A 24494-nucleotide genomic window follows, 5' to 3' on the forward strand; every position below is an offset into this window, starting at 1 on the left:
ATGTTGTTGTTGTTGTTGTTTTTTATTTTATCAGACACACCAACACACAGACAAGACAAACACACACACACAGATACGCTCTCCCTCCTTTTTTTCGCACAGACGCAGATGAATGGTCAGATTGCATGAATCTCTAAAACTGTAGCCAGCAGGCTTTCAGACTCCATCTCCTGGACAACCAGGAGGACTACAACAAACAGAAATGTATTTGGACGTCCATAGGAGGTAAATTAATATATAAGGGTATTAGGTAAATGAATGCAATATCAAAAATGCATGGCTAAAAGTGTACATGGCTCCACCAGTTAGTCAAAACGTCAAACCACTGAACTTAGCATCTGAGCATTATGACTAAAACATAAGTGTTTGAATGTTACGTTGCCATATTGTTTTGAAATCTTTTAAAAGTTTTAACCATGAACTTGGTCAGTTAAAAGAAAAAAAATCACATAAAAAGGGGAATTCTAAAGCAAATACTTGTTTTATTACCATAAGAATCATTTTTATATCTTGTTTACATTAATGTAGCATTTGTGTTTGTATACAGTATTGTTTTGTTACCAACAGACATTAGAACAGAAAAGTTACTTGAAAATGATTCATTGCATATTAAAGGGAGTTTTATCTTGTGTTTTGGGATTGGCATGTCATTGACTCGACTGGAAATACACGCCAAACGCATTCAGGGTATTGTAACACGTACTCATTTATTGAATAATGTCTCAATAAGAAAAGGAACAGTACAAGTTTCAGTTATTTTTACAAAAAAAGAAGAATTGGGAGAACAGTGGATGAAGCAGCAGAGAGTTCTAGTCCATTCTGGCTTTCAGGGTGCGTGTTGTGATCTTGTCTTTCTCACTGCCAAACACAGAGATTCAGCATTAGTATCCAGAACATGATGACTCACCCTTCACACATCGATACTGGTGAAGTGTGAAAAGTAACATCTTCCAGATATAACAACGTCTCATATCTGTTACACGGCAGTTTGGTGACCGACACTTCATTAAGGCACGATGAGGACCCCACACAGCAGGACAGAGAGAGAGGACTCACATGACATGGACTACGACTCCCATGCCCGACACTGCGTCTCGGTCCACGGCGTTCAGCATGGCCTGGGAAATGGTCTCAAACAGGTCATCAGGCTCCTGCAGAGACACATTCATTAATGATGACTTCCCCTCCCCCCCCCTGTCTTTCCCACTCCTGTTGTTGTTCATCTGATGCCGTTCATACCATGACTGATGACCATCACAGTCACAGTTCTTCTGGGTTAACGTGTCATTCTCAAACACCCGCCATACTTCCACTCATAGGGACCAGGTGCCGAGTGCATGTATGTGTGTGTCTTTCAGAGTAAGAATCAGGCCATGCAATACACACATTCACATCTTACCATATCTGGTTCCCATAGAGACTCACACATGCCATACATCTGCTCTGAGCATGTGCCGCTCACAACAAAGTCCTCCGTCACCATGGGGCAGCCAATCAGGTCGAGGGAACAGATGAATGGCTCAAAGGTCTTGGGGTCCAGACCCGCAATCACAGGCTCGATGTAGTATGGCCCAAACCTGGGCGCAGGGGAAAACAGGCCTTTGATTGGACCATCTCTGTAAAACTGAACAGTTGACTGTTTTATGTGGAATGTGACATGCTGGGTCCATGTGGGAAACGCTAGGACTCAGTTTTCCCAGACATGGATCAAGTCTAGTTCTACACTAAAAACGTTTTCTGTGGAGATCTTCATTTGATTTCTCTCTTACTTTAGGACTAGGCTTAATCTCCATCTGGGAAACTGGGCCTGTGTGTGTGACGTGATCTTTGTGGACTCACCTCTTCTCGTAAAGCAGGTTGGAGACCATGGACATGAAGGTCTTCGGCTTGATCTGACGACCCTCCTTCAGCTCATACAGGTTCAGTCTGAACTTCAGCCTTTGGGATCTAAGGAGGAGAAACATGGAGGGCAAGTTCTTCATAGGCTTTGGTGACCATTTGAATGGGCTTGTTATTCACGCCATACGTGAAAGGTTGATTTTAGGGGCCTCGTGTGGGGAGGAGAGTGAACCCAGACTGAGAGAACTCACACTGTCTGTACATCAGTGGCCAGACCTGCCAGGCCGATGTAGAGTCTGTCTCCCATAGGGAAGATTTTCTGAAAGTCTGTGGTGACCATCTGAGCTTGCACACCAAATCTCCTGTCCGCTGCCACCGCCACGCACTGCTTCCCTCGCATCGCCATGACGGCGCCTCCGTTATAAGACATAATGGACTGCATAGTCGGAAGAAAAATGAGGTTAACAATCGTGACTAAGTACTTTTGCCTTAATTTTATCACTCACTGGAACATAATTATAGGAGGTACAAGCCATACAAGACTTGGAGTACACATGTTTAACTGAACAAGTGCACCTTTGAATTCGATTCCCAATTTAAAAAGTTCCACCACATAATTACATTATTACTGTACGCTATCTGGCTAGCTAGATAGCTAGCTAATGTTAACAACTGGAATCAGTGAGGACGCTTGTGGGGATGTACTAAAACGGAATGAGATCAAGGTTTCTAGCTTGAAATAATTTCAAGAGGCAATGTAATACTAAGTTAAGCCCCTAAACTGGAGATAGTTTGGCTCACTTTAGTGTTTAAAAAGATGCCTACAGTCAGTAGTTAGCTTGTAGTAGCTAGTTAGCTAACGAGCTGGCTAACTACTTAGCCTGACAGTTTGAAATTAACTTTTGCATTCGAATGAGTAATTTACGCACTATTTCTACACTGATTCATTTGAATATTGCCAATATGATCTTACCATTCTGAAAACGTTAATGTGTCCTCCCAAACCTTTGAATTATCTAGTTTATTGTTGTTTTGAATTACTGCCGATAGCAATCCCACAGTGACTACACGATTTGAGGCTACAGAATTCAGTCAACCTTGCTGTCTCATACGCGGCTCCTTGCTAAACAGTGATTGGTCAGATGAAAAGGTTGTTGGCAGCATCCCTGAATATGACTGGCTTTCGTAAACAATGGGCGTAAAAGAGCACGGTGGTTGGTTGCACCGTGCTGAAGTGAAACAAAACCATTTACTTCCAATTTCTCAATGCCGGTGAACAGTAAAAGTCCTTTAAAGTAACTGATACAACTTGGGTTTGGACAAAATCCCCATAGAAGAATATTAATTTCAGAACTTGTTTAATTCAGGTATATATATTTCTTTTTACAGCATTTTACACTGAAACGCATTTAAAAAACATTTTAAAAAAGGGTTTGTGACAAAAAAAAGACCTTAAAACATTAGTGGGAAAACATTATACTTAACAAATATCAGGTAATGTAAGTTTGCCGTAAATAACTGTGTAACTTGCTGGTGGTCAGTGATTTGGTAATTACAGATCCTTTGCATTGTATCGGTCATGACAGTGACACCGTTTCTGACTGGCATACTTTATTGAAGGCCTGAGAGTGAATATGAGGTTTTTCTGCAGACTCTCCTTGTATTCACATTAAACCCACACAACCTGTATCTACATTGCAATGTGGTGGATTTCTAGAAAAAAATCTCGGAAAATCCTATCCCATTCCCTTTCTTTCCTGTTGTGGTTCTCATCTCCTCATGAAGTTCTTCTCCAGGGAAGCCGTGGTCCTCTGTATGGAGTGGATGTTCCTCTTGACTCTGTCTTCCACGGATGAGGTGGCAGCACTCTCCAGCTTCATGTTGCTGCAGAACGAAAAGAGCAGCATTTTCAGATGACCAGGACGAGTGCGTCACGAACCGTGCGAGTGGGCAAGGGAGAGCGTCACTTACTGGATGAAGCCGGCGGAGCGGCCATGTTTTCCGGCCTGCTCCCTCTCCTTCTCCTGTTCGTCTTGCTGTTTGTAATGGCGGACGTTGTTCTCCCTTTCCTCCTCTCTCTGCTTGGCAAACTCGATCATCTGCTGCCTCTTCTTTTCAAGTTCTTCCGCAGAGAGGCGCCTTGGGGGGGGGGGGGAACAACCACATGAACAATATAAAAGACCCTCAGATTGGATTCTTCCACCAGTTGCCATGCACTCTTGCCCATGCCTTGCATCGTGTTGCATCGGTCTGAACATACAGCGCATCAATTATTTCGAATATTTGAATGGATTTCAGGGATGAATTGACTGACACAAGGAAAGTCCCGGGGTGATTTCCATCTTTAGTCACAGGTGGTGTGCTGTGTGGGCGTTCTTACTTAGAGCCATGGTTACTCTGATGTCTGTGGTGGTGATTACTCTGTGGGCCCGGGGCTTTGCGCTGAAACTTCTTGTCCTCTCTGTGGGAGGAGTGGCCGTTGTCTCTGTCTGTCCTCTGGGGCGACCGAGAGTGACTCCTCTCCTGGGAACGGTGCCTGGAGTGGTTGGGAGGACCAGAGGCCTGGTGATGCCTACCGGCTGGATGCTAGTGGGGAGGGATGAGGTCATAATGAGGAGGGATGAGGTCATAGTGAGGTGACTGGTACAGAGGGTAAGGACCTGGTTGGCTGTTGAGTTGCTAAGATTGTACTGCCTTTATAGTGTACATGAAGATACTGTTTGTGTTTTTACAACAGTATTTTCAATTCTGAGAGACTCTCACCAGGAGCCCATAGCCAGGGATGTGGTGGGAGCGTGACTTGGTTCCCGAAGACTCCTCTTTTGAAGACCTAAGAGAGAATGCAAATCACATGATCAACCGTCACGTGATCTTCCTCCCATCCCTTGCTTCCAACTCTGCCAAATAAAGGGAACAGCATGACAATACTACTGTAAGTCATTCGTGAAACAAAAAAAAACAACAAAAAAACTTGTACTTGTGTTCTTTGTCCTCTTCGTCAGAGCTTGAGCTCCTCTTGTGCTTCTTCTCCTTTCGTCTCTCCTTCTTCTCTCTTTTCTCCCTCTTCTCCTTCTTGTCCTTCTTCCTCTTCTTTTTCTTGTCTTTCATTTCCAGATTCTGTCTCAGCTGCGAGAGGGAATTGCCATTTAGACTGACAATTTACCACGGAGCCAGATGTGACCGAATGAGACCATTTCCTTTCTTTCTTACCATTTCTTTGATCTTCTTCATTTTCACAGGGTTGGTCAAGACCTCCCTCTTTTTCTCCTCCTCTCGTTTCCTTAAACATAGAAAGTGTTTAGCAGTTTTTTTTTAAGACTGATAGTAAATAATAACGGTGACATAAGTATGTATACTATCGTATAATAACCGCACAGCAACACTAAATATGGAACAGCACACAGTCGATGGTTTACCTGATTTCGAACAGGGGGTCCTCTCTGATCTTGGCAGCCAGGTCCAGGTTGGAGGCAGTGGTTGAGGGGTTGAATATGGAGCCGGGCAGGAGGCCGGTCTGGGCAGACGGGCCATGCTCTTGCTCCTCATACTGCTCAGTAATCTGCTTGTCGATGGGGCGGCCCATCAGGTACTCATCGCGAGACACCTGCCCACCTGGGCCTTGGTACATCCAGTCCAGCCGGTCATCTTTCTTCCTGGGGGGGGGGGGGGGGGGAACACAGTCCATTGTTTATTGTTAGAACAACAAGTGCATGGTATTGATTCAGTATCCGGTGTAATTGTTCTACCAAGTCAAGTGTGACATACTTGAGAGCTCCTGTCTCCTGGGCGAATTTCGTTATTTCTTCTCGAGCTCTCTCTTCTTTCAGTTCCTTCTGCAGCTCCTCGATTTTCTTTCTCTCAGCTTCGTGTTTTTGTTCGGCTTTCCAAACCCGTTCTATGTTTTTCATAGTCTGGGGATGCCAGCTCTTTTTCAAATTCTACCAGAAATAAGACAAATATTTATGCGATGTACATTATCAGCATAGCAGTAAAAATGAAGGTATAGATTTAGATCATATATATATATTATCAAACGACGTTCGACGAACGGTCCTGTCTTAGATAGTAAACACATTATAAACATTGGGTGGAGACAATCATTTAGCAACTATCTTATTGGTGTATACAATAAACACTGGATGTACAACTGATACGTTATCTACAGGTTTAACTAAATAGATCGCTTCTGTATTATCATAAAAACAAACGGAGTATCGATGTTTGGTATTTCGGCTAGCAAGCGAGCATATTAGATAATACTTACGAGGTCACCTCCTCCCATTTTCACAACGGTTGTCTTCTTCTTCAGACAAAGAAATCAAGTATGAATAAGTGACGAGTTTTCAACTTGTAAATAACAGTTAACAACGTTTCAAGCTAATTATCAAACATATAACCCAACAATGTTTTTAGCAAATGCGACTTGTGCCCATCGCCTTGTCTTTCCGGTGTTTGTTGACTCGTTTTCCGGTCGAGGCGTTCCACTCAGATTGTTGTTCGACCCCAACGCTACCATTTCGTTTGGGTTCCACATACAGTCACTACCGTGCTGATTATTTAGCAAGAGCAAACAAGGACTACAATAACATGTGTACAATGTTATTGATTGAACCATTAGGTATTGAACTTCTTACAAGGCATACAGTGGCCTTTGCCGATAGCAGAAGTCATTCTTCTGAATGGGGTGCGCAGCGCCTCTGGTGTGCCTCCATCTCTCAAATTCTGGGAGCTTAAAGGAAAAGTAGAAGAAGGGGTCCTATAGTTAAGGTTAAGTCTTCTGGCTTTGTAGAAGGGACATCTGTTCCTGAGAGTAAGTGCTATAGATAATGTTATACTGTTGCTTGTGTCGTCACAGAGACAGCAAGGCAGTAATCATAATATATATTGGGAGGGTACCCCACCCCCCCCCCAATATTAAAATCTTGTCAAAATGTCCCCCCCAATATGTTGATATAAAAATACAAATGTGCTATGCTACAACAGGCAACCACGCTAACTGTCCAAAATTATCATAAAAAATGTAATTTGTCCTCCCCAACGTTGACTCCATGGCTACGGCCTTGAGAGACAGTATACCTCAGGTTGGAAATGTATATTTGATTATATTTATTTTGTTATCAAATAAATCCCCAACTCATCTTCTTGAATTATCTTAGTCATCATCCATTTCCTTCCCCCCCAAATGGCTTACCTTGTTACAGAGATACTGAGGATTGTGTGATCCGTGTGACCTGATGATTCCAAAAATACCTTTACGATGTAAATGATCCTCTTCCACACAAAAAAGTTGAGAATGCAGTACACACAACACATCCAAATCTGGTAATACAGAGTGATCGTAAGAGACACATTAGTTATATGGTCTGTTTATTTTTCATTTCAGCAGAAACATTACAAGAAATGAACCATCCAACAGAAATTAAATGATTCCGGCAAAAACGTAATCTTATTACAGACAATTATCTCTGTTACCTACAGCAATGAAGTATCTCAAAATCTTTTAACTGTCTTCAAAATAGTCCTATAGACCAATATCGAAAGAACATTTTCTATAGTAATAGGTAAAAGGAAAATATTAGTAATATAATGAATTGTCTTTCTTTCCTTTAATTTACTACAAAAAGGCAACTTTGCACATTAAACGCTCATAGAAGATGTGTTTTTGTAGTACACAAACACCTAGAAATTACAATAGTAGCCTAAAAGGGTCTATGACCATCAAAATGCTCTTTAACAGTTCTTAAACTAGCTTCGGACAATTATGAGCATTTGAGTGACACAATTAACTGGAGTGTTTCTTCAATGAATATTGTTATTTCTTCTTTCTTTTTTTTTTTTTTTACACAAATCGTAGTCTCTTTCCCGGTGGGTGTTAATGTTGAGCTTGTAAGTTTCTTTATGATTCTAAATGTATCAAGCTAACCCCTACAACCTACAGCCCAAATAACCCAGCCTTTTTATTCAATTATAAAATGTTCTTGTGCAGCTTGTAAAATAAACAAATGATACCTCACCTTCAGAGGACAAGGCGTCAACATTAGTCAGAATGTTCTGTAACAGTCACTGCCTGCTGCAGATATAAGTGGTGGCTGCACGACATTGAGAGGCTAGTGCTTCAGTCACAATGGGAGATAAATGGACAATTACATTGTACTTCCAAACAGTGACACATAGGTTCCACTGTGCGGTGAACCAGTTATCTTTTTGAATTGGCTCTCACTGCTTATCAAGTGCCTTACTATTTGATCTCCTGCCGTCACTGGGGAACCTTAATCATTATTTGAGTCCCCAACACAGCACATCCATATCTAAATTATTGTGGTGCTTGGTGTGCGTCTTTATTCAGCAACACAAAGTACATGACACCATGGTATGTGTACACACTTACAGTGTCTAAGCTTCCAGTGTTTCACATACAGTAGTAGGCTGCGACATTAAAGGTTGAAAGGAATGACCAAAGATGAGAGCGTAGACACAGACAACACTCCGACTGTGGTGAGGCTCTTCCTTTGCTCTTCCCAAAGTTGTTTTGCAAAATGGACAGAAAGGTATTTGGGCCCTCTTGGGGCCTTTTGTGCCTTAAATTAGCTAGAAGGGGTTTTATTGTAAACACATTGGAAAACCACATTCAGTCTAACTCCTTCCCCAAGTCTTTTTTGGATGGAATAATGGTAGCAGCCATAAAACACCTAGCAGCAATGTTTGGTTCCGGTCTGGTTCAGATGGATGGACCTTCAAACAAGTCACCTGACAGCTTGTCTTCTGTTGGTGTTGATGTGGTGATGTGTTATTGCTTTGGGTTGTTGCGTCGGCTGAATGATGTCACTACCCACTCTCTCGCTAACAATAAGTGACACTCTTTATTCAGAAGACAGGTGGATTTATTGCATGAAACCTAATGCATCTAGGAAACCACAAAAAAAAACTATTGTCTAGGTATTTTCTTTTCACTAGAACATCACTACACCTTTGTCTCTGATAAAGGGCTAACAGTAGCCTACTGCATTCGGATGCGTCCCATAGAGGAAGTGACACAGTTAGCTGGACTGCCCAGTCAGTGTGGGGTCAGTCTCACATTTGACTTTGAGTGGCGCTTCAGAGCCCTCGGGGGCGCCACCATGAGATGGGGTTTGAGGTGGAGCTGTATCAAAGCCCTTCTCCATCCTTCCCTCGCCGTTCACCCTCTCCTCCCCCGGCCCAGACACGGCCTCGTGCGTGCGCATGTGCTTGGCCAGGTGGTCGTTGCGCATGAAGACGCGCGGACACAGGGCGCAGCTGAACTTCTTGGCGCCCGTGTGCGTCTGCAGGTGGCGCTGCAGCTCGTCGGAGCGGGTGAAGCGCTTGCCGCAGAAGAGCCAGTTGCAGACGAAGGGCCTGTCTCCGCTGTGCCAGCGCAGGTGGGCCTTCAGGTGGGAGGTCTTGGCGTACGCTTTGCCGCATCCCGGAATGTGACAGTTGTGCATGTGCTTCCTCCGCCCGTCGTCCATGCTCTGGCCCAGCTGCTCGGCGTGGACGCAGTTGGGGCACCGGCACACCGCCTGACCAGAGCCCCGGGAGGCGGAGCGACGCTGGGGCTTGGGCCGGACTGAGGCGGCGCCCTCCTGCGGTTCTTCCAGGGAGTACTGGTCGGGCTGCATCATCTCCGGGCCCAGCGGCTCCATCTTGAAGGCGTCCTGGGGGTAGAGGTGAGCCGAGTGGGACGCCGGGGCCAGCTGGGCCTGGGGCAGCGTGCACAGTTGGGGCTCGGAGCCGTACGGCCCCAGGGAAGACTGCAGGCCCATGGAGCTCCCGGGGCCCACAGCCTGCAGGCCCACACCTTGACCCGCCTGCAGGTCCATCCAGCTCCCTGCCCCGGTGTGGAGGTCCCACCAGGATGGTACGTTCATTTCTTCTGAGCTGCCACCAGAGGGAGCTGTCCTTAACCATGGCTCATAGGGGTGGGCCATGAGAACAGCTGTTCTGTCAGTGGGAGGATGGAAAGAACGGTTGAGGTGGAAGGAGGGTCTTTGGTTTCAGGGATGAAGCTGGTCTTTTGGTTCACAAGGAAGGGCAAAGTTGACTACAACATGGCAGGGTGGAGATGTTGAGGGGTCTCTTTCAGGATGACAGAGCTGTTGACAAAAGAAGTGATACATCAGTAATCGAATTATGAAATTGCCATGAAATCATCGCAAATGTTACTCAAACGGCTTTATGCATTTCCAAACGAAACTGCTGAATCCATGTCTTTCGTGTGCAGTCACTTCAACCTGGGTGGGGGGAGAGTAACAAACATGAAACATGCAAACACTTGAACCCAAATCCTCCAACCACATGTAAACACTCCCCCCCCCCCCCCCCCCGACAGTCCCGCCTCCCTGTCGCCATGACCACCGCAGTTCTCACGCTGCGTGGCCGGGGAAAAGAAAAAGACAGATGGAGAAAGAGAGCGAGTGAGCCGGTGAAAGAGGATAGAAAGAGAGAGAGAGACAGAAAGAGAGAGAGAGTGGGAGAGATAGAGACAGAGAGAGAGAGAGAGAGAGAGAGAGACAGAGACAGAGAGAGCGAGAGAGAGAGAGAGAGAGAGAGAGAGAGAGAGAGAGAGAGAGAGACGTGTCCAGACAGAAACCTGCCACATGCATTTCTCTGCCAGGTACTTCCCATGGAGGACAGTCAAAGACAAGAGCAAAGAAAACAACTTCATCAGCCCAGTGCAGAGGTGCAGAGGAGGAGTGAGCTAAATACTAGAGGGAGGTGGGAGGGAAAGGGGAGGGGGGAAGAAGGAGGGAGAGAGAGAGAGGTGTTGACAGCAGTGGAGGAGCGGTGAAGGAAGAAGTTCCAGGGAGGTAATGGCTGCAGGCCAAAGTCTATTTGTACGTCTCGGAGGTTGCTGAAGACGAAGCCTGGCAGACAGACGAACCAGTTTTGTTTTTTTATGAATCACACATGATTTACAACAACATCCCTGGAGGCCAGTGACAAAAAGAGAGCAGTAAAGTAACCCCGCCCCCTCCGCACTGGCGGCAGGAAGCGTCAATAGTTGCAGACTGACGGCAGTCGGTAGCTCGCGAGCTGGAGTCCAACAATAACAGCAGAACAATTACTTTAGCCATATAATTATGGGAGCACGCTCTAAAATAGCATCCTGTGCTCAATATGCTGCAGTACGCACTACCAAATGGACCTTAGTGGAATTACACACACCCCACATTAGGGGCTGTCATGGAATATTTACGGGTGATTCTACCTACAGTACATATTTGTACATCCAGAGGTTAAGACCTAACTTGTACAGATTATTATTTATTTCACAACACAAAAGTGATTCTAAGAAACTTGTAGCCCAGTACGTTCTTTTGCCCAGCAATTATCTTTACTGCAGGAAACAGTACAGCAGTCCCCGAGTTAAAGAGTCTGGTCTCTTAAGTCCTTCAGATCTATGGTTGTGATACCATCGCCTATCTGAGAGGACAAACTAGACTAACAGCAAAGGTCGCCCAAAGACACCAGAGGTCAAGCTTCAATGGAAGATGTTCAGACCATCTTGTCTGGTGCCTTCAAAGCTAGATAATCCAAGGACAACCCCCCCCCCCTTCCCCCGCCCAATCCCCACCCCACACACACGTTGCCCCATACTCCCATCTTTTCAATTGATCTCAATTTGTTGATTCAAAACAGACAAGACCAAATGGATTATGAGCGATCCTTTGAGCCCATTCCCGGCTCTCTCTCAAACACTGCGAGGAGATGTTACTCCAGTCGTAATGAAATCGTAAAAAGGATTTGTTTGGAATTTTGGTAATTAAAGGTTGGATGTTAAAGGTCAAGATGATTTATTTTTCACACTCCCCCTGGAGCCGGCAAGTGCGGTGCTCTCTCTGTAATTTTTGGGGAATGCCAAAGACAGACACACGGCGAGAGAAGGGTCTCCTTCCCTGTCTCTCTCTCTTTCTCACTCTCTCTCTCTCTCTCTCTCTATCTCTCTCTCTCTTTCCCTCAGACAGGAGATAAACAAACAGCAGAGTGCTACTCCTTCATTCACAAAAGGTGCTGCAACCTTCTGAGGATCGTCAGGGAAACAGCTGGCCAGGGGGCCCCGGGCAGGAGGGGGAGGAGGAGGGGGAGGAGGAGGAAGGGGGGAGGCAGAGGGGGGAGGAGGGGGGACAGAGCGACGACAGGGCCCGGGTCGTAAAACCTGCCCGACCAAGACCCAGCACAGGCCCCAGTTAACAAGTCTAACGCAGACAGGAGCCTCCAGGAGGGCAAAGCATCATGGGAGAATTCCAGAAGACAAACGTTTCAGATGAAGTGAGAATGCAACGAGTGTGAATCATAGTCCGAGCTTGATTATTCATTTGAATCATTTCATTTCCTTCAAACGAATGATCTGTAAGGCCCTTGTAATCGGTTGTTGCAGAGCCGTTTGACTGACAGATGTGTGACATGGTCTTTTGGGATTTGACTTCAGTTCACCGTCGTAGGAACACGTTACAGTCCTATCAGGTTGGCATGTAATAGCAATACGACAATATAACTCACAACACTTAATGTTTTGAATGCTGAAAATAAATAGCGTACTGTGTATACTAGATGAGAACCTTTTGACGTAGGATATAACGTCTGGGATAAGTCAGTGGGCATGACGTCAGTGAATGGAGGCCCCTGAGGCCTGTTAACTACAGTGTAGCATTTACATCATTAGGAAACTAGAATGATCCGGTCAGTTAGCCTCATTTCCTTTTGTGTCTCTCAAACGCTTCGGACCCACTTAAATAGGGGTCATTTAAGTGGGGATCCATAAACTCCAAATCCCATGTTAAAATGGCTGATCGGATAATGAAAATATTGTTTTGAACTGCGTATACCAAATCAAGCTTCATTAACATGTCTTGGAGTCACTTCAGTGAGCATACTAATCAAATTGTAACTGTATAATAATTGAAGATAGGAAGGGTTATGGTTAGGTAAGGAGGATATCCTAAATTGTGCTTCCCTTTTATGAATTCTATTTATATTAAATGTTTTGGGATTCAAGAGTTGATTTTAATTTCTGACTTTTTACCATTTTTATACTTACTTTTTATTACCATTACCAACCTTTGAAACTGCATTGATTCAACCTGTCGATCCAATAAAATAATATTATTTATGTTTAACATATAAGAGAAATGTAGGCCTATATTAATAGGTCACTTGTCATATAGCCTATAATAAACTATTAGCATTGTAAAACATATCTCCCAATATAAATCTATACAATACAGCAGCAGCATTTGTATATTTTTGTTATTCATATAATTATATGGTTATCTTTAGTCCTAACTTGTTGTCTGGCCTCACACATTGACTTCTTACTGACAAAGTTCCAGTAGTTGCAATGATTGCAAATGTCACGATGATAGACCCGCTTCAGTTAATAGGACACCTCTTTAATTGTTCAACCTTTGCACATACAGTAGAAACAATTAGTTGATGGTTACCTGTTGCGCCGCAGTTATCTCGCAATGCGATGAGGATGCGTTACTTTTAAAGACTCTACTCCCACGAAAGTCAACGGTCACAGCCGCTGAGGTCAGTTGTATTTTTCTCCACAAAAAACTCTCTGAAACAAGGAAAGTATCCTCAGGCGTCACAACGCCTCGTCCATCTCCAAACCGACAAAGCGGGACAATGTTTTCGTGCACAAGCAAACGCTACAGTCACTAGAGACTAAGTTTATGATAGCCTATGTATCTTGTCTTTTCCTGGCTCCACCTTCTTTTGGTGTGTCTGTCCTTTGAAGATCGGCTTGCGCGGCAGGAGGTAGAGCAGTCTTCATGTCTCATTTGCAGTGACTGGGAAGTTGAGAATAGTAACTATGTGACTAACGTGTAAAAAAAGACAGATGAACTCAGTTTACACGTTTTTAAACGTGCTAGTGTAACGCTCTCACATGTAAACACAAGATTCTGCCTCAGTGAACCATGCTCAAATGCATAGTTTTACTGAGTTTAAACCAATGGTGACACAAGTACCGTCCTTGGCCATTGCATTATAATGTCACTTGCTATGTGGGAACAAATGATGTGTCCTCTGAATGCTTCAGTGTTCTGGATTTCAACACCTTCAACTCTGACCACACAGAGAGCTATACACCAATCAAAGTGGCATGTTGACATATCGTTTGTGTTGTTGATGAATTCCATATGCATTTATATCTTCTGTGAAGTATATTTCATTCAAAATCAATCCAACTCCTCCAGACAGGGAACAATGTCACAGAGGGGTCAGACAAATGTGAAGTTAGTCAAGAAAAAGCGTTACCTTTTCCTTTCTCCAACTGATGTTGTACCACACACAGATGTCACACAGAAGCACATCAGAGGACATAGGAGTTTATCAGTCTCTTTCTATGCAAGGTTTTTTTTTCCCCCCCCGTGCTCAGTTAATTCCTTTCCTGTCACAGCATGTTGGTGGAGCGACTTCAAATACACTGACAAACAGACACCACAGACAGGCCGTCGGGAGGCCGGTCGCTGCCATCTCCTCTCTTCTTCTCCACGCCTACCCTTCTCCTGAAGCAGCAGTTTTTAAATGCCGAGTTTAAACTGATAACAACCATCCGTTCTTATGTAAACAGTTAACAGTTGGCCTACTGTAAATCAGCTCTTCAAATAATCAGGAAAAGTAAGAGGGTGATATTGTCACAGATCATTTATTGGCCGTGAAGTGGTGGACAAACTGTCAAATAAAATCGAGGGGGGGGGGGGGGGGGACTGGTCCAACTTAACCTTTGCGGTGTGAATTAATCCAGTGCCAATGTTTATAAAATAACATTATAAAATAACATAAGACAACATAATACAATTTGAAAACAAAAAGTTCTTCGGGGTAACTAAATTCTCTACTTTCCAAACATGTATCTAAAACACCACTTAAATGATATTATCAAATAGAAAGGGGTTTAAACTTGTATGTGTTTTCTGTTTCATTATGACTGACTGTTTCAGCACTAAACAGATACAGTATACACACACACTGCAGGGATCAGGTTGCTGAATTGAAGACCACACACAGCCTAAATGATGTTTACCAATGTCTTTCAATAGTCATGCATATTTCCTTGTGGATGAAAATGCCACTGATTCAAAAAGAGACTGTTTAATAACATTTAATTACAGTGCATTTAGGTCAATTACAAGAGGGTCTTACAAATTCTGCTTGTGTTTTAAATCTGTTTACACGGCATGTTTGACAGTTCTTTTCAGAGTGTGCGTCTTTAAAGTTTGTGTACGTCTTAATCGTTTGCTCATGTTTGTGGTTTTTTCATATCAAACAATCACGCCCAACTGACAATGAAAACGTTATCAACTTTGATGCAACTATTTCAGAAACGATACACAGAATGTCGACTTGTCAAAGTGGTCTACCTCAAATTCAACCAACTGTCAGACTACACCAGCAGGGAGAAGCTAGGTATTGGGGTTAGGCGATGGCAGCAACCTCCCTGTAAATTGTTGCATTTGTTGGAGATGCACAGTCATGCTGGCGGCCCCAACCTCCATTTTAACTGCAGGACACCCCATAATTTCAAACCCTAAATCTTTCAGCTGTGGTCTGGGTGCCAGGGCCAACCAGACCCATCCCAGACTGCCCACCCCCCTCGCCCCACAATGTCCCTGATGTTTCACTGTACATGTCAGTACCGTGTAAATCTGTTCACAAACCAGCCCTGAGGCTCAACTCAAACTGTGAAACTGTCTTGGACACAACACACAGACTGTCCCAGTATTATCCTCATGTCATTATGTCAAAAATGTTACACTCGTAAACACTCAGACACTAACTCTGGGTGTGGTGATAATGTCAGTGCGAAACTGAGATGGGCTTCTGATCATAACAAATTAATGTTTGTCACTCTCTTTAGACATCCATTGCTTGGCGGCTATCAAAAATAAAACAGATCATTCACGGTCACGGTGCTTGATTACGACTAACTAAACTTACATTTAAGACTAACTAAACTTACATTTAAGACTAACGAAACTTACATCTAAGACTAACTAAACTTACATTTAAGACTAACTAAACTTACACTTACATTTCGTAAGCGTTCACGTCTCCTTCAATGTCTATTCAGCCCATGGCTTCTTTCCTAACCATAGAGAGAGAGACAGGCCTCACCTGCTGCTACCTGAACCAGGGGCCAGGAAGATGAGGGGTGTTCTGGGACGGAAACAGCTGGTAGTGAGCGGAGAAGATATTAATCTGGGGGAAGACAGGATGGCAGGGATGAGAGGCCAGCTAATAAAGCCTGGTATTACAACTGGAGTGGGAGTGTGTCGGTGTGTATTGTGTTTTCCTTGCTTGTGTGTGTGTGTTTGCGTGGGGGTTGTGGGCGAGTGTGTGCGTGTGTGTGTGTGGCTCACCATCTCAGTCTAGAATAGATCATTCATAAAGCCTAAGACAAGGTAATCAATCTTACAGCATTTCTGCACTAAACCCACCCTACATTTTTTTATGTTGAGGAAGAAACTCATAATCCAGTCAGTTAACAAGGAAATTTACAACTCAACTCCCGACACACCATTTCAATCACATTTTAAAGCTCAAACTTTTACGGCTATCATGTGTGACTAAAAGAGAAGTCCTGTTCATCGAAAAGAGACAACAGCTTCTGAACAGAGTTACATGGGGGAAAAAATGGAGCCCGCCATATTCTCGCTGAGCAATTAAAGTTCCGGTTGAAAGGCGGTGGTGGGAGGTGGGAGGGGAGGCAGGGGCGGCATCAGGCGCATAGACGGTAATGACGGCGCCACCGCTGTTTAACTATCAAAGATGGGGGGCGGGGGCTAGCGAGGAAGTCTCTCCCCGAAAATACAGGTGTTTGGTACAATCAAAGTGCAGCTTGCAGAAATGACTGGGTTTGAACTTGAAAGGGGAGGTAGGAGAGGGGGAAGGGGGGAGGGGGGGGGGGGTGTGAGCTGTGGTGGTGAGTGAGTGTCTGTGTGTGTGAGTGTGTGTGTGTTTGAAGAAGGAAAAAAAAGGTCTCAGAGTTGCTCACAGAACTTGTGGGCCGGTCCCTCCTCTGGGATCCAGAATGCTCAGCCAGGATAAGGAAGTGGACTTAAACGACTGTGTGCTCATGGTTTAACTCTGTTTGGATGTCACCCCCTCCTGAGGGGAAGTGGGGCTTTACCTGGCCTATCTCTCTGGAAGCGTGCACGTTGGCACAGGGTTGGTCTGGGAGACTATTACAGTTCCCGTGGGACTAGGATAAGCCCTGCACTCCAGGAGGGGCCTGTCTGTCTCTCTCTCCAGGAGAGGCCTGTCTGTCTCTCTCTCCAGGAGAGGCCTGTCTCTCTCTCGCTCTCTCCAGGAGAGGCCTGTCTCTCTCTCGCTCTCTCCAGGAGAGGCCTGTCTCTCTCTCTCTCCAGGAGAGGCCTGTCTCTCTCTCTCTCCAGGAGAGGCCTGTCTCTCTCTCTCTCCAGGAGAGGCCTATCTCTCTCTCTCTCTTTCCAGGAGAGGCCTGTCTGTCTCTCTCTCCAGGAGGGGCATGTCTCTCTCTCTCTCTCCAGGAGGGACATGTCTCTCTCTCTCTCTCTCTCTCTCTCTCCAGGAGAGGCCTGTCTCTCTCTCTCTCTCTCCAAGAGGGACATGTCTCTCTCTCTCCAGGAGAGGCCTGTTTGTCTCTCTCTCCAGGAGAGGCCTGTCTTTCTCTCTCTCCAGGAGGGGCCTGGCATCCCAGTTTGTCTGTCTCTCACTGGGAGAGATGGGAAAGCAGCTAACAGCAGTTTAGCTATCTGGCCTACTCACTTCATTCTTGGAACAGTTAAGTAGGTCATTGTAGGTCAGGAGGCATACTGATACTGAAGAAGTTAGGAACCTCACCTTTTTTAAGGGTATTTGTAATACAGTATGTCTCATGTAATAAAGAAGAAACCTTATTGGTTTTCATATATGAAGATTGTTTTGGTTGTGATTTCCCTGAGAAAAACCTTATAATTATGTGTTACGTACACAACGTCATGTTGCAGTATTTGTTTTCAGAGAGAGCTTGATACTTTTGCATACGCCCACAGTGTGTTTGTTATGTTTAGTCTGCACTTGTGTATGTGTGTATTCTGTGTGTCATGTGTAAGTATAAGTTTCTGTGTGTGTGTGTGTGTGTGTGTGTGTTTGGGTGTAAGTGCATAAGTGTGTAAATATAATTTAAGTATTGGTGTGTGTCAGTGAGCATGTGTGCGTGTACACGCAAGAGTGTGTGAGCGAGTGCATGCGCATGGATGAGAGTTGGAGGACATGAGTGCACGTGTGTTCGTGTGCGTGTGCGTGAGGTGTTACCGGGTGTGTCCGTTTTTCTGGCTGAGGTCGATGTTTACTGCTCATGGCGTTTATAGTGTTTGTGCCTCAGCACAGACAGGATGTGCAGAAGTTGTCAGCGAGCTCGGGGAGATGAAAGGCCGGAGGGGGGTGGGTAGGAAGCCAAGCGCACATTCAGGTAACAGGCTGTCTCCTCACTGGAATCTGAACCTCCAGCCATCTATGGAGTACATTCCAAGTCGCGCTCTCCAGTGCCACAAGGAAACGCCACTCAGCACTCTGTTGCCTTGGCATCCTCTCTCCTCTGAGCACTCAACACCCCACACAAAGTTGTACATAGCTGAGCAATGCTACAGCCAGGTGCTTATGTATGTCTCCCCCCAAAAAAACTGGAAACTGGGCCAACAAATCAAGATTAGTCATGTTGGTGTTTAAATGTGCTTCCATCATCATCATCATCGTCGTCATTTACAGCCATCCGGCTTGTGCTTTGTGCATAAATAACTAATTACACCTTCGATGTTAAACTCTTAAGTGTCTACATCCCAGAGATGGTTTAAGTTTCACCCATTCATCCATACCGTCACGATCATAAAGTCTTAAACGTCAGTTAAACCGCAAAGTCTGTCTAGTATGTGGTGTCCCTAAAATGCTGCCAAGCAGGTTCCTATAATTTCTACAGTTATTGCCAAGCTATGTTTTGTTTGCCATTTCATTGACTAAGATAGTTTTGCACAGGACAGGTGATGACAGACCACATTTGGGTGTGGAGGTTAGTGTCTTGGGAGTGCCAGATTTACAAGCCTCTGTGTCACTTTCGTGATTAAGTGACGTAACTGCCGTTCTAAAGTCCTGAAGAGGGTCCGTTGGGATGAGAACTTGTTAAGGGTCAAATACGGATGCAAGTCTGCAGCTTCTTTATGAAAATGTAAAGAACACTTTAAAAACGTATTGTGTGTCAGACTTCAAATGACCCACTAAAACAACTAAAATACTTACTGAAAATAATGACATAGGCTACACTCATGCGTTTCTATTTTACAATTTAGGATATAACCAAAATTCTAATTAGAGCATGTTTAGGCATGTGAGGCAGAATGTATTTTTTTTACATCTGTCTCTCAATTTTTTCCCCCTGTTATTATTGTTATGTGTCCAATCTATCTGTTTTGTATAGCCTACAGTATGCATTCGCTTTGCACTGTATTTTTTGCAAACAAATTGGGAATACGAGACGGCGAGACGAGACGAGACCTTTAAGTATAGACCTTTGGATTTGGTCACGTGGTACAGTACCACTCCAACCTGCCTTCTCGCAGCTAGCTGTCCGGTCTTGCGATTATAAAAGGTAACAATTTTCTGCAGGATTGCATCATGTCAGTAGTTACAGTTGCCCAAATTCTCAACCGATTATAATGTCAACCATCCCACGAAAAGAAATTAAGTGATCATTTTGTTTTTGTTTAGTTATCTTCTTTAATAGGGAAATGACAGCGACGGGCACATCGTAAGGCGACATAGGCCCTATCTGATCACTCTTAACATTAGACTAGCTGATTTTATGAATGCCTCGATAAGACGTCGGACACTTTGTTACATTATTTCCGGATTCTTTGTGAAAGCGTTGCCTGTTGACTGACGATATGAGCGAAATGTACAGCAACGTGCCATCGGGATTTGAGAAGATTACAGTCAATAAAGTGCAGAGCACAAGACCGCCTCCTAATCTGTCTGTTAAGAAGGGATGGTCAGTGGTATACCGTGCACTAGTTGAATGAAATCGGACTCGCTTTTACAGAAGGGTGGGATCGCTTCGGATGTGTTGACGTGTATGACTACACACGTCAACGTGTATAGGCTAAACAAAACAGAGCCTTACTTTTGATTATTATACCAACCATGTCAAAGTTTTGTTTTGTAGTAGTATAGACTGAGACCGTGTTCTTGTGTGTCCCAATTCTGTCACCTTTTCACTGATTGAGTGACTGATTGCATTCAGACGTTGTTAAACCTAAATCATGAAATCGTTTCCTCTTTCTGTCCTACAGTATGGCAGAGCCGCCCCTTTCATGTGACTGTTTTGTATCCTTGCCCCCCGGCTCTCATGACGACCACGTCATCTTCGGTAAGAACTCGGACCGTCCACGAGATGAAGTCCAGGAGGTGGTCTATTACCCTGCTGCCTCTCATCCAGCAGGGGCAGTGCTAGAGGTACGGTCTTCCCCCACTGCTAGCTGGCTGTCTGGCTGTCTCTCTGCTGCAAACCCCACCCATGATGCTCGCTTTTGTCAAAGTCACAGAGGAACTCACCCCGGTTAAACGAGGACAAAAGACACCTCGACCATGCTGTGTGATGGAGGATGCTCAGTTAACCATGCATGATACAGCAAGCTCAATAAGCTAACACATAGTGGATTTTGTCTGCAGTCCTGTGACACGCGTGTTCGTAAACAATTTCATCCATTCAACTCAATTTAAGTATCCACCAGAAAACGTTGTCGACGTCAATGTCACTGGAATGAAGTGCCAGTGTGTGTTCATCTCTGCAGTGCACCTACATCCAGATCCCCCAGACGGGGCACACCCACGCCGTGGTGCTGAGCCGGCCGGCCTGGCTCTGGGGGGCCGAGATGGGGGCCAACGACCAGGGCGTCTGCATCGGTAACGAAGCCGTGTGGACCCGCGAGCCTGTGAGCCCTGGAGAGGCCCTCCTCGGAATGGACCTGGTCCGGTAAGACCCCCTCCCCACACACACACACACACACACACACACACACAGCCCCCCCCCCACACACACACACACACACCCCACACACACACGAACACACACACACCCCACACACACACCCCCCTCACACACACACACCCTGTGAACTCCCGTGAAACACTTGACTGAATTCGACAATGATCGAAAAATGATCGACAATCATTGTCGTTTTTGGGGGATTGTCTGTTTGTTGCGTGTTGTTGACTCTGGGAGTTTTGCAAGACGACTAGAGCTAGCCAAGTAAGTGCCCCTGGCTGGATTAGACTACTTGAAGGACACTAGTTTATTATATTCTTGAGTTTGAATCACTGATCAAGTTGTCTATTCTTGGTCATAAGCGTTACATGACACACCATAGGTAAAGTAGTCTGTTCTTATCCTTTTACGATCTCTATGAAGCCAGAGGGAGATTGATATTTTTATGCTCAGACATTGTGGAGTGCATCCAAATGAATTGTTGTAGACAGATGTTGTTGGCTCACTATCTGTGACAGATCATTGGCCAAGAATGCCTATGGTATCAGGATACTAGCCTTATGACATGTGACTGAATACATAAAAATAAAAACCACATCAAATTCTTGACGAGTCAGCCACAGTGGCACCTTTCCCTGAGCTCATCTAAACCCAGTGTCTGTCTGAAATCCCGTACTGCGTTTGCAAGTGACATGTGACCCAGGTGTGCTCTCTGATTGGCAGCTTAGGTCTGGAGCGCGGGGACAACGCCTGGGGGGCCTTGACGGTCATCACAGGCCTCCTGGAGGAGCATGGCCAGGGGGGGCCTTGCAGGGAAGACCCTGAGCCCTTCAGCTACCACAACACCTTTCTCCTGGTCGACCGTAACGAGGCCTGGGTCCTGGAGACCGCCGGAAAGCTGTGGGTGGCGCAGAAAGTCACAGGTGGGGGCGCGGTCGCAGTCACACCCTCAGGGTGTGTCGGCCAATCTGTAGTTTCATTTTGTCGCGACGGAAGCGAATGGAATGCAAATGGGTGAAAATGACAACGGAGAGGAAATATCCAACGGAGGTTGTGTTTGTCGCCTGCAGCGGGGGTGAAGAACATTTCCAACCAGCTGACGATCGGGACGGAGATCTCGGCGGAGCACCCCGAGCTGCGGAGCGTGGCCCAGGCCCAGGGCTGGTGGAACGGGGAGGGGGAGTTCAACTACTCCCAGGTGTTCAGTCCTGAGAACCCCCCTGCCAGGATGGAGCTGGCCAAGCAGCGCTACAGCGGGGGCACCCAGCTGCTCCAGCAGCATGATGGTGAGGGACACTGGCTGAAAAGCCACGGTAGCTGTCTCATCCAATTAACAACGATAATAATAAAACACCAGACTTTTATTATTTTTCGAAGTACTTCAAAAACGCGTTTCAGAGTGTACACACAGGGTAATTAACAAATGATTGTTGTATTCCGCACTCACCAATCTCCTCCCCCTCTCTTTTCTTCCCCTAGGCTCCATGACAGCAGAGGTGATGATGTCCATCTTGAGAGACAAACCTAGTGGGATCTGCATGGATTCCGGGGGATTCTGCACCACTGGTAGCATGGTATCCATCCTGCCAAGGGACCCCAGCCTGCCCTGCATACACTTCCTCACTGCCACCCCAGACCCTTCCAGGTGAGCCCCAGGGCCAGGCCCTAAACCATACTATGGTCCAGTCCCAAACCAGTGTCTCCACTGCCCCCTATAACCTAGGGCCTAGACCCTTGTTGATCTGTTCATTGTGACCTAAAACAAATGGAAGTATTGCATCATGTCAGTAGTTACAGTTGCTCAATTGATATTGAGCCAAGTCAGGAAACTAGGGAGTATTACTGTGGGATTTTAATCTCACAGAAAGTACTATCAGAGAGCTAACTTCAGATTAAGTTTAACAACCTGTAAATATATATGTAGGATGAAAAGCAAGTGATTGGTTAGGAACATGTGAACCCTCCCCTGAGGTGATCTGAAAGTCCTTCAGATTTAGACTGAGATACTCTCTTCCTTTTATCTCTCTGCATCTTCTCTTTGCAAATCACCCACCCCTCAGGCAGAACTGAGTCTCTCCGTGTCTGTTCCCCCCCCCCCTCTTCCTTCTTCCCCTTCAACCCCCCCGGTGGGGTCTTCTCTCTGGGCAGGTCTATCTTCAAGCCTTTCGTCTTCTCCGAGTGCATGACCCCGGTGTCCAGGGTGGTGTCCCCGCAGTACGGCCCGGACGACCCGGCGAGGAAGCAGCCTCGCTTCCAGAGCCAGGTGGACCGTCGGCACAGCCTGTACAAAGCCCACCAGGTGGCGCTTAGCAACATGGAGACCAACCCGGTGTGTAACGTTGGTAGTAAAAACACCCATTCGTAGATAACGCACCACCGCTCTCTGTGGTGGTATGAAATGCCGAATGGATACCAAGGTGGTGTGCTAGGATGTGGGGGTCAGATGGCTGAGCGGTTCGGGAATCTGGCTTTTTAATCAGACCGGAACAGTCCCTGGGACTGAATTTAACCATGCCAAATGACGTTGTGTCCTTGGGCAAGGCACTTCACCCTACTTGCCTCGGGGGAGGGGAGAACGTCCTGTACTTACTGTAAGTCGCTCTGGGTAAGAGCGTCTGCTAAATGACAACACGTAAATGTGGATGGACCTTATACCGCTTGCCAATACATCTGTGTGTCTGCTCGTGTGTGTCTGGGACTGGTTTAGGAGGAGGGGGATGCTCTGCAGGAGATCCTGAGGGACCTGGAGTCCCAGTGTCTGAAGGACATCCTGGCCATGCTGAGTGGAGAACTTCCAGGGGAGGAGCTGGGAGACCTGTTCTTTGACTGTGTCGACACAGAGATAAAGTTCTACCAGTGAGAAGGTAGGGTCCTCCATTTTGTATGCGTGTTGTTTGTGTGAAATTGTTTTGGAAATTCTTACCAACCATTTTTCCATCAAATTCATTTATGATGAAAAATAATACATTTTATTGATCTCATTAGAATGTTTTACTCATTTGTTATTTTGTTTATACAAAGTTCATCCACACTGATGCCTGGGCACATTCGTGTGGGCTGAACTGCATCTACAATTAATATTTTTGCGTGACAGCTCCATTTTCCAAAGTTGTCTCATCTAATCAGGAAACTGAATTAAAATGGTCAAGAGTTCTGGTGTAAAAGATTGACTCAACTCACAGGAACCATCTTTTCTCTCTGTTACAGCGCCCTCATGTGGAGACTGCTTGTGCTTGCAGAACAGCAGGAGACCAGGGGACTGTTCCATCCTGTGTGCCCTGTTCGGTTGGCTCCCTTCTCATGCACTCATATCCCTGAAGTCATTCCATCATTCATCACAGACTAAAAGGCTTAAAGTTTCCATGTGATTGGAATATCATTAATCATCATTAATATTGTCACCTACAGGGAACACTTGACCGCACCACATTAGTGAGTATGTGAACTAGACCACACAGGTGTGGATGTAGAGCTCTATGGTATCGCACAACTATTGTAAGTATTTGTATTTAACATGCTACTCATTGTTGCAAGTGAACAGGAGTTTGTTGACTGGCTGCCCTCTCGTGACAAAATTAATAAAGAATGTGCTCTGTCGACTGATTTGTGATCTGATGGATGTATGTATGCA

At 45.4% G+C, this 24494-nt stretch overlaps 4 protein-coding genes across 6 annotated transcripts; 1 reads left to right on the top strand and 3 right to left on the bottom strand.

Annotated features, from left to right (window-relative positions):
• Positions 1 to 681: 681 nt before the first annotated feature.
• Positions 682 to 2969, bottom strand: psmb3 (proteasome 20S subunit beta 3). Its single transcript, XM_084686155.1, has 6 exons — positions 2813 to 2969; positions 2091 to 2275; positions 1840 to 1947; positions 1400 to 1577; positions 1057 to 1151; positions 682 to 858 (listed from the first exon to the last, which is right to left on the bottom strand). The coding sequence occupies exons 1-6, from the start codon at positions 2813 to 2815 to the stop codon at positions 810 to 812; spliced, it is 618 nt and encodes a 205-aa protein (XP_084542281.1). The 5' UTR covers positions 2816 to 2969; the 3' UTR covers positions 682 to 809.
• Positions 2970 to 3180: 211 nt separating this feature from the next.
• Positions 3181 to 6308, bottom strand: cwc25 (CWC25 spliceosome associated protein). Its single transcript, XM_084686153.1, has 9 exons — positions 6104 to 6308; positions 5605 to 5777; positions 5256 to 5492; positions 5050 to 5119; positions 4817 to 4965; positions 4603 to 4669; positions 4220 to 4425; positions 3811 to 3978; positions 3181 to 3723 (listed from the first exon to the last, which is right to left on the bottom strand). Exons 1-9 carry the CDS (start codon positions 6119 to 6121, stop codon positions 3609 to 3611), a joined length of 1203 nt encoding a protein of 400 aa, XP_084542279.1. The 5' UTR covers positions 6122 to 6308; the 3' UTR covers positions 3181 to 3608.
• A 1577-nt stretch (positions 6309 to 7885) lies between these two features.
• On the bottom strand, positions 7886 to 10117 carry sp6 (Sp6 transcription factor). The gene has a single exon (XM_084685745.1). The coding sequence runs from the start codon at positions 9783 to 9785 to the stop codon at positions 8877 to 8879; it is 909 nt and encodes a 302-aa protein (XP_084541871.1). The 5' UTR covers positions 9786 to 10117; the 3' UTR covers positions 7886 to 8876.
• Positions 10118 to 19424: 9307 nt separating this feature from the next.
• Positions 19425 to 24466, top strand: scrn2 (secernin 2). Of its 3 annotated transcripts, XR_014740580.1 has the most exons (10): positions 19425 to 19468; positions 20169 to 20331; positions 20670 to 20851; positions 21587 to 21786; positions 21934 to 22149; positions 22343 to 22508; positions 23012 to 23192; positions 23571 to 23727; positions 24071 to 24148; positions 24272 to 24466. XR_014740580.1 is itself a non-coding variant. In XM_084685405.1 (9 exons), exons 2-8 carry the CDS (start codon positions 20170 to 20172, stop codon positions 23721 to 23723), a joined length of 1260 nt encoding a protein of 419 aa, XP_084541531.1. In that variant the 5' UTR covers positions 19425 to 19468; position 20169; the 3' UTR covers positions 23724 to 23727; positions 24071 to 24466. The 3 variants fall into 3 exon arrangements, 2 of the variants coding, with proteins under 2 accessions (XP_084541531.1, XP_084541532.1); XM_084685405.1 differs by having other exon boundaries at positions 24071 to 24466; XM_084685406.1 differs by having other exon boundaries at positions 23574 to 23727; positions 24071 to 24466.
• Positions 24467 to 24494: the final 28 nt, after the last annotated feature.

The sequence above is a fragment of the Hypomesus nipponensis genome, chromosome 21 (assembly GCF_054491055.1).
Source record: "Hypomesus nipponensis isolate SF chromosome 21, ASM5449105v1, whole genome shotgun sequence".
Taxonomy (NCBI): Eukaryota; Metazoa; Chordata; class Actinopteri; order Osmeriformes; family Osmeridae; genus Hypomesus; species Hypomesus nipponensis.